The sequence below is a fragment of the Halyomorpha halys genome, unplaced genomic scaffold (assembly GCF_000696795.3).
Source record: "Halyomorpha halys isolate HHAL.00 unplaced genomic scaffold, Hhal_1.1 Scaffold207.1, whole genome shotgun sequence".
NCBI lineage: Eukaryota > Metazoa > Arthropoda > Insecta > Hemiptera > Pentatomidae > Halyomorpha > Halyomorpha halys.
This window is the reverse complement of record NW_027104696.1, coordinates 319,252-334,823: the sequence shown is the minus strand read 5'-3', so window position 1 is coordinate 334,823 and position 15,572 is coordinate 319,252. Positions and strand designations below refer to the sequence as shown.

General features: G+C 31.4%; 1 protein-coding gene across 1 annotated transcript in view; it reads left to right on the top strand.

The window, feature by feature from the left end:
• The window catches only part of LOC106679485 (serine/threonine-protein phosphatase 6 regulatory ankyrin repeat subunit A), a 46,142-nt gene extending 30,576 nt beyond the window's left edge, over positions 1-15,566 (top strand). The window contains 2 exon segments of the mRNA XM_067050367.1: positions 9,250-10,518; positions 10,520-15,566. Coding sequence (XP_066906468.1) covers positions 9,250-10,518; positions 10,520-13,675 — 4,425 coding nt within the window. The 3' untranslated portion in view covers positions 13,676-15,566.
• The last annotated feature ends 6 nt before the right edge of the window (positions 15,567-15,572 follow it).

The window sequence follows — 15,572 nt, the reverse complement described above, 5'->3', positions numbered from 1 at the left end:
ACTCTATATCTCAGGGCGGGTTGCTAGGCAATCAGAAACAGGCATTTACAATAATTACAATTAATTAAATTAAAATCTATTTTACACATATATCTATTTTTATGCATACAAAACTAACCAAGTTCACGATCTTCCTATGATGATCCCTGGTATCTTCTTTGTTTCTATTGTTCTATCCTAGCGTCCAAAATGGCTTCCTTCCTCCTCATCCTGAAGACATCCTTTCTCTTCGGCGCCCTAAACACGAATGCCCCCTCCAAAACGAAAACCTCCCTCGAGGTTACATGTAAATATCGATTGTCGCACAACAGTTGTATGATATTTGAATCTGCTCAACATGGCCTTGATTCAATGGACTTGTTGACTGAAGATTACGTACCGCCATCTTGGTTTTGTTTTGAATCACGAATTTGTTATGGACAATGAAAATTGGTTAGCTTGCTTTTTGGATAAACAAAACAAATGAACAATATTAAAATGATACATAAAATAAAACATATTAAAAACCCTTTATACATCAAAATATACTATTTACTAAAAAAGAGCATATTACAATATATATATAGTTGACTGTATAACTTTAAATATAAGAAGATGGTCAGGGTAGCGGTCAAAAAACAACAAATAGTTGAAGAGTACAAACTATTTAATGTCCGATGTTTTGCCCCACTTTTGTGTTTAACAAATCGCTAAGAACACCCCTGAAGAAGCCCTGTAAAGTGGGACAAAACATCAGACATTAAATAATTAAAAACTATTTGTTCTAATTAAAAACTATAGTATTTTACTTAGAAATTACTAAAAACATGAATGGTAATATTTTTTCTGTGGTTCTAAATAATGGTTCTTGAAGAGTTTGAGTTTATATTCAATTACATCTGTATACATTATCGTATAAATTGAAATTAGGAATGAGGATTTCCATCCTGCTGTCCTTGGCATAGCATAACTGGACTGACTGCCTTAACAAAACTGGACTAACCAGTGTGTTTATTCTTCAACAATCCTAGCCAGTGAGAGCATCTTACTTCTTGCCATGTCAATCCCAACGATCTATCTCTTTCTTTTCACTCTACACTACCTTGCTCTGTCTGTAAGTACATATGTAACTCACAGAATAATTCACATTATTTATGATATTTGATTTGAACTATTATCATATATTTTCATTATATATTATTACCATATATTTTTATTATATATTATTATTTACCGCTATAACTAAATAGATTAACCAAAAAATTAAATAAATCATTATTCCAAAGTGTAAATAAAAATAATAATGTATGTTCAATTTTGACAAAATAGATCAATCAAACTTTCAACTGTGTTCATTCAATTTACACACATCCTAAAATATAGCTATAGTGAAGCATTGCCGGGTCTGCTAGTTTGGTATAAATGAAGCTGACATTTCTTTTGGGATTGGTTTAGATTTGAGGTTCAGACTTAGGTTTATAGGTATACATGAATTTATTTTAGAAGAGGTGATAGGAAGGCTTTAACATCAACAATAACTATTGTCTAATTCCAGGGACAAAATCAGGAAATTAAAGTTGTGTGTTCCTTTTTTTAAGCAAAAAAAAATATCTAACTTAGATAATTCTAAACTGTAGCATAGTCAACTAGATAAAATTTTATTCAAGAATTTAATTCATGATTAAAAAAAAATGTCACTATTTAGCTGATTAAAAGTTTACTTCGAAAAGATTTGGTGCACTCATGACAACTTTAATTTACCATCTTACTAGGATTTGAAATTAATCGTTGCTTGTTTCAGAATAGATAATGTATATTACCCACTGTGATGAATTTATCCCTACGAATTTTCCAAATGACAAATTGAAAAAATCCAATTTTAACAGAAATAATAATATTTCCCATTCCAAAAGTTTGACATTTTTGTTTAACAAAAGTTAGAAATATAAAAATATAACAGTTAATTACAAATTACAGTGTGCTCTTAGCACCATTTATTCAATACTAGATTGTTATTGAATCAATATTGAAAATTCTAAAAATAATTTTATTGAGTGAGTCATCCTGTCAACTGAAAGGCTTAAGTATTCATTAGGTGGAATTGAAAAAGTAACTATGTCGACATGACAACTTTTAAAACATTATAAAGAAAAACTGCAAATGCGCCTGCTCAGTAAAACTTGCATTATATCATATATTTTATTAATGCATTGTTCATTGTTCTCCATTTCCTTCTATGATTTTCTATGTTAATTTTGTTTTCATACTCTCCTGTGGAAAATAGTGAATATCAAGTACAATATAAAATAGAAGAAATATAAGTGCTAAATCCTTATTTTACCCAGAGGTATTTTAAGGTTAAGTGTGTGTCCACTGTGTTTGGAGAGGTGTTATACGTTGAGCAGAGATAGTCCGCTTTGTTGGTGGTGAGTTACAGTAGGTTCAGACAACATTTGAATATCATTTTTTTTTTTTTTAATCTTTAAATGTGGTAATATGGAATTAAGATTAGCAAGAATAAATTTAAGACGTTCATTAAAAGGTTCTTTCTGGTTGATTATTTCTGAAACAATGGTTTTTCATATTATAGAGCACATTGATATTGACATCAAGATTTATCGCCTAAATACCTACAATTGTTGCTTAAGACTTGACACCTAAACTATCCAGTAGGGATCACACATAAGTTCAATGAAACAGAATGTTATGTATGTCATAAAAGATATTTGATGTGAGAGATCCAGTTAGCTTTTGGGCAATTGTCGTTCTCAAAAATTTAATTAAATTAACAAATGTGATGTTCGGTTCTTTAATTTGGTGTGAATACTTCTGTTTTCCTACTAAATACCATTACTTTTGAATAAAGTCTAGTAAAAATACTTCAGCCATATAATTGTTAACATTTATTTTATTATATTTTGGAATTGTGCAAGCAATTTCCAACTTTTTTTCTATGAAGGAATGATCAGAATTAATGTGAGTCATGGAATTACTAGCATACCTAAATTACACTAAATTGTTAACTTATTAAAATGACCATCATATATAATCTTGTTCAAATTAGGTTATCTTTAATCATAATCAACAATGAAGCAATAAAAAAAAAAAACTAAAGGACAGTATATCAATATACATATTATATTGATGATATGTCCAATGAAAATTTTACCCTTCCATAAAAATAGAATTATTAATTAAACTTACAGAAAATTAAAAATTACACTTAACAAGCAATATTTTAATTATATCAATATGCAAAAATTTTCGAGAAGTTTATTTGGAGTAATTTTTTGATTCGAGTAGTGTGATACTGTATTATTATTAGATACATTATTTAATTGAAAATTCAGACATGTTTTAATTTTGTTTACTATTGATTTTCTTAGGTTCTTATGACAAAAACACTCTTTAAGCATTTTGGTACATTTACTAACTCATGCGTGTCAAAATTCTTCATGTGCATTTTAATTAATGTCTTCTTATCTAATTCAGTTAACTATATTGTTTTTTTAAACCTTTTAAGCATCATTCCATTTAAAATTTTATGATTTATTTTATCATTGTTAAATTGTTTCATAATATTAATATAAATTTGTTGATTTTAAACAATTTTATTGAAAAATTTATCTTTTTTTTTTAAATTACTTTAATAAAAATCATTTGATTTTGTTCTGGTGTTTCCACAGGTTGGATTGATATAATTTGCTAATTCATATATTTCATTATTCTCTTATATATTTCATTATGTTGATTTGAATTGATTTTCATTATTTTAGACACTATTTACATATGTTATGTTAATTCCATTAATCATCATTTAAATTTTCTTAATTATTATGTTTACTAATTTATTTTTTCGAAACTTTGTGTTTTTTAATTTTTATAATTTAGTTTGTATAATTCTTACTTTTATAATATTAATTTATCTTTTTTAAAATTACTTAAATAAAAATCATTTGATTTTGTTCTTGTGTTTCCACGGAGTTCTGATTGATATAATCTGCTAATTCATTTTGTTGTGTTCATATTTCATAGTTAATGGATTTGAAAAATGTTTTCATCTTATTAGTCTTGTTAGTGGGTTTGTAGTCAGATATGTGAGAAAGTCACAGCACTCTTGCCTATTCTTACTATTATTTTATACTTGTTATTAAACAAGAAAAGTTTTGTAGAGCATGTATGATTGTCAATAATTCGTTTTCTGTAAACTAATAATTTATCTCACTTCCTTTGAAAGAACATCTGCAAAAGGAAATAATAAACTTTTTACTTCTTTTATCCTGTTTATATAGCATACTTCTGACTAACAGTTTTTATGTAACAAACGTTATTTAAATTAGGGTAATTTAATTCTATGTCCTAAATTAATTTTCTTTTAAGTTCTTCAAAAGCTTCTTTATGTTCTTGTGTACATTTAAAATTTTCATTTACTATTAATGTAAGATAATATAAAGGTCTTGAAACATCTGCATACTTAGCACAGAATTTATTATAAAAATTTACGAACCCAAGAAAACTTTTTAGTTCTATTATAGGTTTAAAAATTTGAATAACTTTAATTTTATAATTTTTTCATGCTATTCTTTGTTTCCATGTATTCTTCAAATCTTATACCCGAAGATTTTTTCTAAATTTACTGTGATTCCTTTATGATGTTTATCATTTTTCCTTTACTTTGAGTATGAATCAGTATGTCATCAACATATATTTTTAGCATTTTCTAATAGATTAATAGGTATTATTTTTCTTACATCTTTTATTAAAGCAGCTAAGCTTAAAGATAGACCAAATGGAACTCTCTTAAATTGAAAAGTCTGATTCATAAATTGAAAATATGGAGATTAATATCTTGTAAAGGAAAGGCCTCTGTTAGAATTTGTTCAGATGACTCTGAACAAATTCTAACAGAGGCCTTTCTTTTCAACTAATTTAGTAGGGTTAATAAAACTAGTACATGATACCTCTATGATGCTATTTTTTTAAACCTTTTTTCTAACTCAAATATCACTTTCTCTAGCAATTTGGTATTGAGTTTATATTGAAACTGTTTTTATGTACTTATATTAAAAACTTTCAAAACATGTGACTATCCCTTTATGCATCCTGTTCTTTCTTCAAAAATAATATTGTTTTTTACAAGAAAATCTTGAAATTCTGTCTCAGATAAAAATGTTCTTAAATTATTACACACATTTATTACATTTTCATAAATTATATCATAATCTTCTATTCTTATTTTTCATAATGTTTTCTCGAGATGTATTATTTAATTATTTATTTTTTCTTGCAGATAACAGTTAAGTTTCCTGATTTATAATTTTTATAAAAATTGAATCCAAGAATTATATTAATTGTAATACATTGAACCATTAATAAATTAACTTTTAAATCTACTTTGTTTATTTGAACTGAGATAAATATTTGTTTACACAATTACATTTTTTTTCATTGATATTTATAGATTTTTTTTTCATTGATAGATATTATGTTTGTTTTTATGATAGATAATATTTCACGTTTTCCTACTAATTCTTTATTTTCTTCATAAAAACATTTTTCTATAAATTATGATATTATAAAATATATTCTGATATTACTCTTCCAGGGTCAGGAAATTTATAAGTTGCTTTCCCATTCTTACTTGAATTTGAGTACTGAGGTTTATTTCCCTAAATAATTTTTCATTATCTTGAAATAAATTATTTAATAAATAATTTCACCAAGTAAATGCCTTTTTAGTCATTATCTTCTTTGTTTTGTGTCTCTAATTTCTTCTAAATTTATCCCCTCATTTTGCTGATGAGCTTCAGCTTCCACTATGTGTAGATTATTTATATCAGTGGAACTATTTTCTATTTCGACTCTGTTTATATATCTATTTTCCCAATTCCTTGATTCAAATTTTGTTTGATTATCCCTTCCTTGGTTATAACTACCTTCCATTTTTCTTTGATACTGATTGTTAAAATTTCTATAGATATGTTGTTCTTGAAGGTTTTGATTAACTATGTTCTTCTTAGTTTCATATTCTTTTCCTTTATTTTTAGGGTTATATTATTATGTTGTTAATATTACATGTTATATTGTTTAGATTTTGATTTTCATTATTTGACCATTGATGGCTTTTATCTACTAATTAATTGTTTGGGCAACATTATCTTGAACATTTAATACACCTTATATGTTAAACTTAGCATTTATTAAATCCTTGATGATTTGCTGTTTACCTACTAGCTCTTAAAATCTAAATAAATTAAAGATGCTATCTACCTTTCTGCTTATACCTAAATTATTAATACTCTGTTCAAACATTGAACATCTGTGTTAGTAATGTCTCATCTAATATACCAATGGTGATGATTTTTGATGTAGTCTGATAAGAATTCTGTTGTGTTTATATTTTTACAGCCCCAAGAACTACTATATAATAATCCAATTAATTATTCTATATATGTTCCTTCAAAAATTTTTTTCTATATTGTGATTCAAAATCTGCAAATGTATTAAATTTGGACTTATTTATTTTAATTCACCTGAAGCATATCCTACTAATCATTGATACAATATCTTTTCTATTTTTTCCCAATTATTCTTTTCTTTAACGTGTATTTTCACTCTTTCTAGATATTCAAATAGGTGATTGTTTTTACTCCTGCCGGGTTTCCTCCTTTTTTGTCCCTGACTACTAGTTTTACTATTTCATAAATAATACATGTAATGACAAATAAAATTGCAAGTTAGTATTGATTATATTAATGTTGTCTCTACTAAACATTAATCAATTTAAAAAAATTATATGATACTATATATATATATATATATATATATATATTTATAAGGGGCTGGGCTGGGTTCACTGAAGGCAGAGGTTACGATATTGGCCCAGGAGCCGCTGGCTGGGAGGATACAAAGAACGGGGAGGGCCGCTCCACGGGGGGATAAGATGACTTCAGGTTAGTTATATGTTTTAAATTTGTCGATATCATATGATCACAGTTTTTTATTTATTTTCAAAACCTTTTTATTTTCATTTAAATGCAAAATATAATAATATATAATAGATAAGTCTATATATATATACAAAACACAAAATATCTTTGTTTGCCATATAGGCATTATAAGAATAATTACAATGTCCGCTGAAGGCGGGTATACACTGGTAGTATAACTAGGGGAAAACAGAGAATGGAGAGGGACCATTCCGTATGATCACAGTGTAATATTTTATTTTACATATAAATTGAATTACAAATTAAAATACTGGGATAAAAGACATAAAAGACTTGAAACTTTTTTTCCTATTTACACTATATTGAAAAAATAATACAATCAGATCTACAGAATACATGAATATATGTAAATACAATACACATATACATACAGTCATACAATTTGTACAGCGAGTAGTATGATTAAATGAACAATTTTATAACTTATATAATGGAAGTTAGTCCCTCTAGGCTAACAGGGGATACCTCGCTAGTATAAATATTTTTTTGATATAGTATAAAAATTGAAAAATAATATTATGAAAAATTATGGAAATAAATATTGGACAATAAATGTCTATAATTTCCTCATATTTCATATTTTGTGTTTATACTTTTGTCACCCTTTCTGTTAACCATTTGATGTTGTTATTGTTGGTCATTTATTTACGCCCTTCTGGCCTCCTCACAACCGTAAGACACCAATAAAAAGTTTTGTTTATTTTCTTACTACACCCCTGACCATCTTCTCCTCATTTGTTTATATATTTCTAGAGTCAAAATTATGATATTTCACTTTTAGTCCTTGTTATAATTAGTAAAAAAACACTTTCCCTAAATATTTAACACAAATTAAGTTTCTAGCAAGATCCACACGTCTTCTCTTCATGAGTTCTTTTTCTTGCCACCGTTTACAGTTTCATATTTGTATTTTCTCATTTTATAGCTTAAAGTAGATTTCAGTCAACAACTTAGATTTGCTCGAGAAACAAAAGAATTTTAAGAGATGTTACTTGGTCTCTGTCAGTGGAGTTTAGGCATTGGGGCAAAACATTATTAAACAAATGAAATGAAAAGAAAAATAACTTACATTCATCGATATCAAGATAAACATGATACGGAGGGTTACAAATATACAATTAGTAGTTTCAACATTAACAATAAATAATGATGCACATCCTTCACAATCAAGTTATCAAGTTTCAAACAGAAAAAATGAGAAAGTTCGGAGTAACCTATTCAAAACTAAAATAAATATGGACTGTTTATTCTTCTTAAGCTGGTAGATGTTATCAGAGATGAAGAACATAAAGAGATAGGATTCAATGAGTTAGTAGATTCAGCATCATAGATTAACACTGATCAAACTGGAGGCAATTGAAGGGAAGCAGCCTTCTGATGTTACCAACTACCAGCATCCAGATTATAAGGAATAAGATTATGCAAGGAAAGGGACCAACCCTAGACCATGGGGGTATCGAAGCAGAGTAGAACCATCCAAGCAAAAGCCTGTGGAGGATTGTGGAGTAGTTTCTGAACTGTGAGGGAGCTTACTGCATTAAACTTAATATAAGGCCCTAGACAAGGCATGTTCTGGGAGAGGAATTTATCATAGTAAGGGGAAGAGATTGGAGAAGTGAGACGGAATAAGGGTTGGTTCAGAGAATGAATCTCGACAATTATCAGTTTTTCAGTTGTCATTCTCTCTAAACTAAGAGATGAAGATTAGGTAACGTAGGAATTACTGGCAGGAGGAGCGGGATTTAACTGCAGGAGATAAAGCATCCTCTGACAAAATAAGAACACAGGAGGAGCTGAAGCCAAGGCAATGTAAATGAAAATGCGAAAACCATAATCGGAAAACAATAGCAAAATATATATGAATCTACTGAAGGTATTTATTTCTCTTTAAACACTGATGTTTTTTTTTTCTGAATTATATGTCTGGCATCTGAGATATTACCAAGTAGGAAAGTCTTAGTAAAAAAAAATTTTTTCCTCAAGAAAAACACAGAATATGATTTATCCCAAGAAAAACGATGAAGTACTCAAAATTTGTCAATGCTAAAGCTGCTTTACTAATTAGTCGTATAATCTAAATCGATTTTTTCATGTTCAACTACACCTGCACCAATAGAATTAATTATATGTTTACATTACTTCACAAATGCATGTTTACATTATCTGACAAAGTAAGATAAAAAGATGAATTTTAATCACAGGTAAATTGGTACGAAATAACTTCAGATATATTTCCTTAAATTATACTTTTATGTTGTAGGTGAAGAATGACGATCTAATACAGGACGCACTCCGAAGGGGAGATCTCGAAATGGCTAAGGAACTGATCGATCAGGCTGCTGATGTTGATATTGGAGGATCTGATGGTCGTACACCTTTACATGTCGCAGCTGAAATGGATAATGAATCTATAGTGACTTTGCTATTATCCAAAAATGCAAGTCTAAACCTAAGAGATAATTCCGGTGACACCCCAATACATCTTGCGCTTTATAAAAATAACTCCAAAATTGCTAAGATACTTATTGAGTACGCCACTGATGTCAATATCAAAGGATATAATAATGAAACTATGCTACATATGGCAGCTGAGAGTGGTTACGAATCTATTGTGAATTTGTTATTGTCCAAAAATGCAAACATAAACATAATAGACAATAACAATGATATCCCAATACATCTAGCAATTAATAATAATAACTATAATATTACTAAGACACTTATCGACCACGGTGCTGATGTCAATATTAAAGGGCGTTACGGTCGTACACCTTTACACATCGCTGCTCTGGGAGGCAATGAATCAATGGTGAATTTGCTGTTGCCCATAACTGCCAGTGTGAATGTAAGAGATAATTTCGGTGACACTCCAACACATCTAGCAATATATAATAATAACTCCAATATTTCTAAGTTGCTCATTAACCAGGCTACTGATGTCAATATTAAAGGATATAATGATCAAACAATGTTACATTTGGCTGCTGAGAAGGGTTACGAATCTATCCTGAATTTGCTCTTATCCAGAAATGCAAGAGTTAGCATGAGAAATAATTTCGGTGACACTCCAATACATTTAGCAATTGCTAAAAATAATTCCAATATTGCTAAGATACTTCTGGAGAACGGTGCTGATATCAACGTTAAGGGACGTTATGGTCGTACACCTTTACACATAGCTGCCGAGATGGGTTACAGATCTATTGCAAATTCCTTATTGTCTAAAAATGCTAATGTAAGCATAAGAAACGATAACAATGACACACCATTACATCTAGCACTTAGTAATAATAACACAAATATTGCTAAGATTCTCATTGAGAGCGGTGCTGATATTAATACTGGTGGAAATTTCGGTTCTACACCTTTACATTTGGCTGCACAGAACGGCTACGAGTCCATCGTGAATTTACTATTGTCCAAAAATGCAAGTATAAACCAAAGAAACGATATCGGTGACACTCCAATACATTTAGCACTTAACAATAGTTACACCAATATTGCTAAGATACTGATCAATAAAGGTGCATTTCGGTTCTACACCTTTACATTTGGCTGCACAGAACGGCTACGAGTCCATCGTGAATTTACTATTGTCCAAAAATGCAAGTATAAACCAAAGAAACGATATCGGTGACACTCCAATACATTTAGCACTTAACAATAGTTACCCCAATATTGCTAAGATACTGATCAATAAAGGTGCTGATATTAATTTGGAAGGGGATTTCGGTTTTACACCTTTACATTTGGCAGCTCAGAAGGGCTATGAATCAATCGTGAATTTGCTCTTGTCCAAAAATGCAAGTATAAACGCAAAAAACGATGGTGGTGATACTCCAATCAGAAATGCAATTTATTATTATCATTCCAATATTGCTAAAATATTGATTGATCATGGTGCTGACGTCAACGTCAAAACATATTTCAATACAACATTGCTACATGATGCTGCTAAGATGGGCGATGTATTTACATTAAATCTATTGTTGAAGAATGTAAGTGTAGATATAAAGGATCAGTTTGGTAATACACCCTTGTATTCTGCAGTAATTGAAAAAATGATCAATACAACCAAAGTTCTCCTCAACCACGGAGCTAATATCAATAGCCAGAGAGATGATGCAATGACACCTTTGATGGTTGCTGCTTGGAATGGTGATGAAGCTATTGTAAATTTACTTATTTCAGGAAATGCTTCTATAGCAATTAGAGATAAGGTTGGTAATGCGGCAATACATTATGCAGCGTTCAGTGGGAACACTAAAGTGATTAAGATGCTTCTTGATAACCAGGCAGATGTTAATGATAAAGGAGAAATTAGTAAAACACCTCTCAATTTCGCAATTCGGAAGGATGAAGAAAATTTTAAGAACTCGCTAACTTTTGCATTTTCCGAACATAAATCAATGGATTCAATTTATTACAACAATGTAACATATCCTGGTGTAGAAAATGAAATTGTCGCTGCAATGAGGACTCTGGTGGAACACGGGGCCGAAGTGAATTCACTAAATCTCCTTGACCAAACAGTGCTCCACGAAGCTGCTGCACTAGGTTATTCACGAGTCGTTGCCTATTTGCTGTCTCAGAAAGCCGATTTTAGAATCAAAGACTACGTTTGCTTCACCCCTATCCAGTGGGCAGCAAATAATGGAAGTATCGATGTTATAAAGACCTTGTTGAAATATGGCGATGACATTAATAGGAAAGGATGTAATAATGTAACAGCCTTACACCTAGCAATCACAAGAAATGACAGTGATTTAATTAAATTTCTTTTGTCTAGGAATGCTGACCCCAATGTGATGAGCGAGGATGGGCGAACGCCTTTAGACTTAGCTTTTGATCCTTTATCTGAAGAATACCTTATATTACTGCTTGGCCATGGGGCAAAAGTGGAAGACAATAGTTTCTTAGGATCGAAGATTCTTTTCGATGCAGTATCAAATAGATTAGTAGACATTGTTAAGCTTCTATTGGATAAGACTGAAAACTTAAACTCTTATCCGACTGTGATTTTAAATCATGCCATTGGTACCCGGTTTTCAGAAGGAATAAATTTGCTCATCTCTCACGGAGCGGACATTGTTGGGAAAGACACCCATGGTAACCTTCCACTCTCTTCAGCGGTTGTGTCGAGGAGAACTGATTTCGTTAAATTATTGTTGGAAACAGGATTGAGTAGAATTGCTAAGAAGAATTTTCAAACTTTTTTAGATGCAGATTGTAACTTAAAGCTTCTTACGTCCCAGGAAAACTTGATTGAGATCCGTAATGTGACAGCACTGCATATTTCGTCCTTCTATGGCCTCATTGAAATAATGGGACTGCTGATATCACATGGTGCTTCTCTTGACCTTGGGGACAATCTAGGATATTCCCCGCTCCATCACGCCTGTAAGAATGGGCATATTGAGGCTGTGAAACTTCTTCTGGTTTCCGGATGTAACAAAAACACAGCCGATATCAACGGAACGACTCCACTACACATCGCCTGCAGACGAGGGCTTTTTAAAATTGTGGAATCCCTGCTTTCCGATCCCCCAGCTACCATAGATCAAGCAGACAATAGTGGCTACACAGCTCTTCATTACGCTGCTATAAGCGGATCTGTAGAAACAGTCAAGTTTTTAATTAAGTATGAAGCTGATATAAAAGCTAAGACTATTGATCTTAAAACTCCATTACATTTAGCTGCTTTTGCAGGTCATGAGGAAATCGTGAATGTCTTATTAAATGCAGGAGCAGGAAAAGACGCATCTGACGTTGATGGCATGACACCATTACATATAGCCGTAAAAGAAAGATATCCAAAAACGGTATCGTCTCTACTTGAGTTCGGAGTCTTCGTCAATAGTAGAAACAAAAACAGCAGTACACCACTTCACCTAGCTTGTGAATGGCAGATCAAGAATTTGAAAAATTGGACTGTTAGCAAATATGGAAGATTCATATCAATTCAATATATGATAGTTAATGATCTAATAATGCATGGAGCAGATATCCAAGCAAAGGACTACAAACATATGACACCACTACATATTGCAGCTAGAGACAATTCCTCAAAAATAATTACTATGCTTCTTATGTTTTTTGCTGACCCAACAAGTAAGGATGCGTTGCTCAACCAACCAATTCATTATGCTGCACTAAATGGGCATTATGACGTAATACGCGAGCTACTTCGAGACGGCATTAGAATGAGTCAAATTATATCTGTGAATATTAATCACGAAACTCCTATGTTCGTAGCTTCAAGAGAAGGGCATACTGAAGTAGTAGCATTGCTCTTACAGGCTGGAGCCGAAAGTCTTCAACCTGACATCAAGGGAAGAACTGCTTTGCATCGCAGCGCTGCCAGAGGTCATATAGGAGTAGTCAGACTTCTTCGGCAAGGCCTTCTAAATATTGAGAAGGAAGATGAGTGGGGTTTTACAGCATTAAATTATGCTGCTTCTTGGAGAGGACACCAAGAAGTTATTGGATTTCTTTCGGATACCCAACTAAATATCACAATGACATATTATTTAAACAAATCAAATCCTTTTCAACCTAACTTGGAGAACAAAACATTCATACCAGTAGAAAAATTTCCTGGTCTAAAATTGGGAATCCGTTATTCTTTTAAGGGAGACGCAGGAAAGATCTACTTTCCTGTTGAATTTGAGGATGAGTGGTCATAGTGGCCAGGTGAAGTAATATTTTTTAGTGGGTGAAAATAAATTGAAATACAAATTTTTGGAATATATTTTATTAAAACTACCTTTTACTTACTTTTTGATTTACTTTTACTTATCCTCTTGCACAACATAAAACATCATAATTGTCAACAAATATTTCAAGAATCATAGTATGTTATAAAGTAATTTACCATAAAGAACTACACTATTTAAATAATTATTTATATAAAAAATAAAAGAAAAGGCTACTTGTTTGCAATAACAGTTCTCATACTTGGTAAATACCGGCCCATCAGCCTCCTCAACTATGTCTCAAAAATATATAAGAAACTGATCACCATTCACATCCGAAGGACTGCGACAGACGAGCCGTCATATCCTCGGAACCAACTGGGTTTTTGCGTGGTGTGAGTTATTACCATAATATATCCAAGCTGCAAAGTGATGCAGCAATCAACCTCAATAGAAACCTTGCCAAAGCCATGATATCATTTGACTTTATGTCTAAATGCATGTGGACTCTGTGTCATACTCCACACACTTATTCAGCAACTCTGGCTTCAACAATTCCTCGACCAACAGGTGGACATAATTGGATCCTAAATTAGTGATCAGACTTTCTTAGTCCGGGTTAAAACTGGATTCTCCACCCTCAAACTAGTCACTTGTAGTGTTCCCCAGGGCTCGATATTCGGGATGAAGATTGACGGTATTCAAATCTCTGAATATGTTTATGACAAAGCTATTAATAACTCAGCTAGCATGAACGCAGATAACGCCAGAAACAAGACCACAGCAGCAACCCAACTGATCACAGACAAACCACGAGACATAAATATACATATTAACAAAAACCAACAACTAACGAACAGCTTGTACAGACCAAGAGATATCTCACATACCTTGGCATGAAGCACGAATGAGAGCTGATTCTCTGCAAATATACTACACAGAGTTCAGAATGTAAAGTCAACATCATACCAAATCAAACACCTCATATACTCACCAGAACTTTCACTCAGACTACCGATATACAAATCCATACTGTGAGAATCACTACTATACTTTCTATACCCAACAGCTCTGAAGTCTCTACAACAGTACTAACAGAATGTCACAGAAGATCTGTAGGAGCATTTCACTTGAGAGACGTAAAATGACTCAAGTACATTACGAACTACAACTGGAAACAGTATAACAACACACCACATGGAGACACATCAAGTTTTTCGACAACATCCCTGCTTCCTTCAATCTATTATTCCGGACTACTACCCCATTCCCCATCCCCTTACTCCCCTACCTTGTTAGGATAGGAAGGACCTCCAAAACCTTATTAAGTCCCTTCTTCTCTTGTATTCCTTTTCCCGCCTATTATTTTTCAACTTCTATCTCTTAATTATTATTATTATTTATTTATTATCTTTCTTCTTTAATCAATTATTGTTCTTATATTTTTTCAATCATCACACTGAGACCCCTCACCTCCAAATATTTAAGTAGAATTCTTTACAGAATGGTCACATCAAAACTTTAGATAACTATTTCACTGAACACCTTCAAGTACCAATGGTAGAAAAAGGTTGTATTAAATTTGATTTATGTTCATTTACGTAATGCAATTTATTAATTATTTTTTTGTTTTCTGTTTTAGAAGGATCGACTAAAAAAATGGGATTGTCTATTGCCATTTACCCTAATTTTAATCATGCCTATTTTTTTCATAAAAATATATAAGAATGATATTTTCATCTTCAACCTCATTTTGGTTGATGTAATGAGTCTCAACTACTTGCCAGTTTCATATTTTTTCTTGTAGTCATGGGATTGTTCAAGTTCACCTATATAAAAACTATAATATTAAGTGTGTGCTTGCTTCAGAATATTATTAAGGAGCATT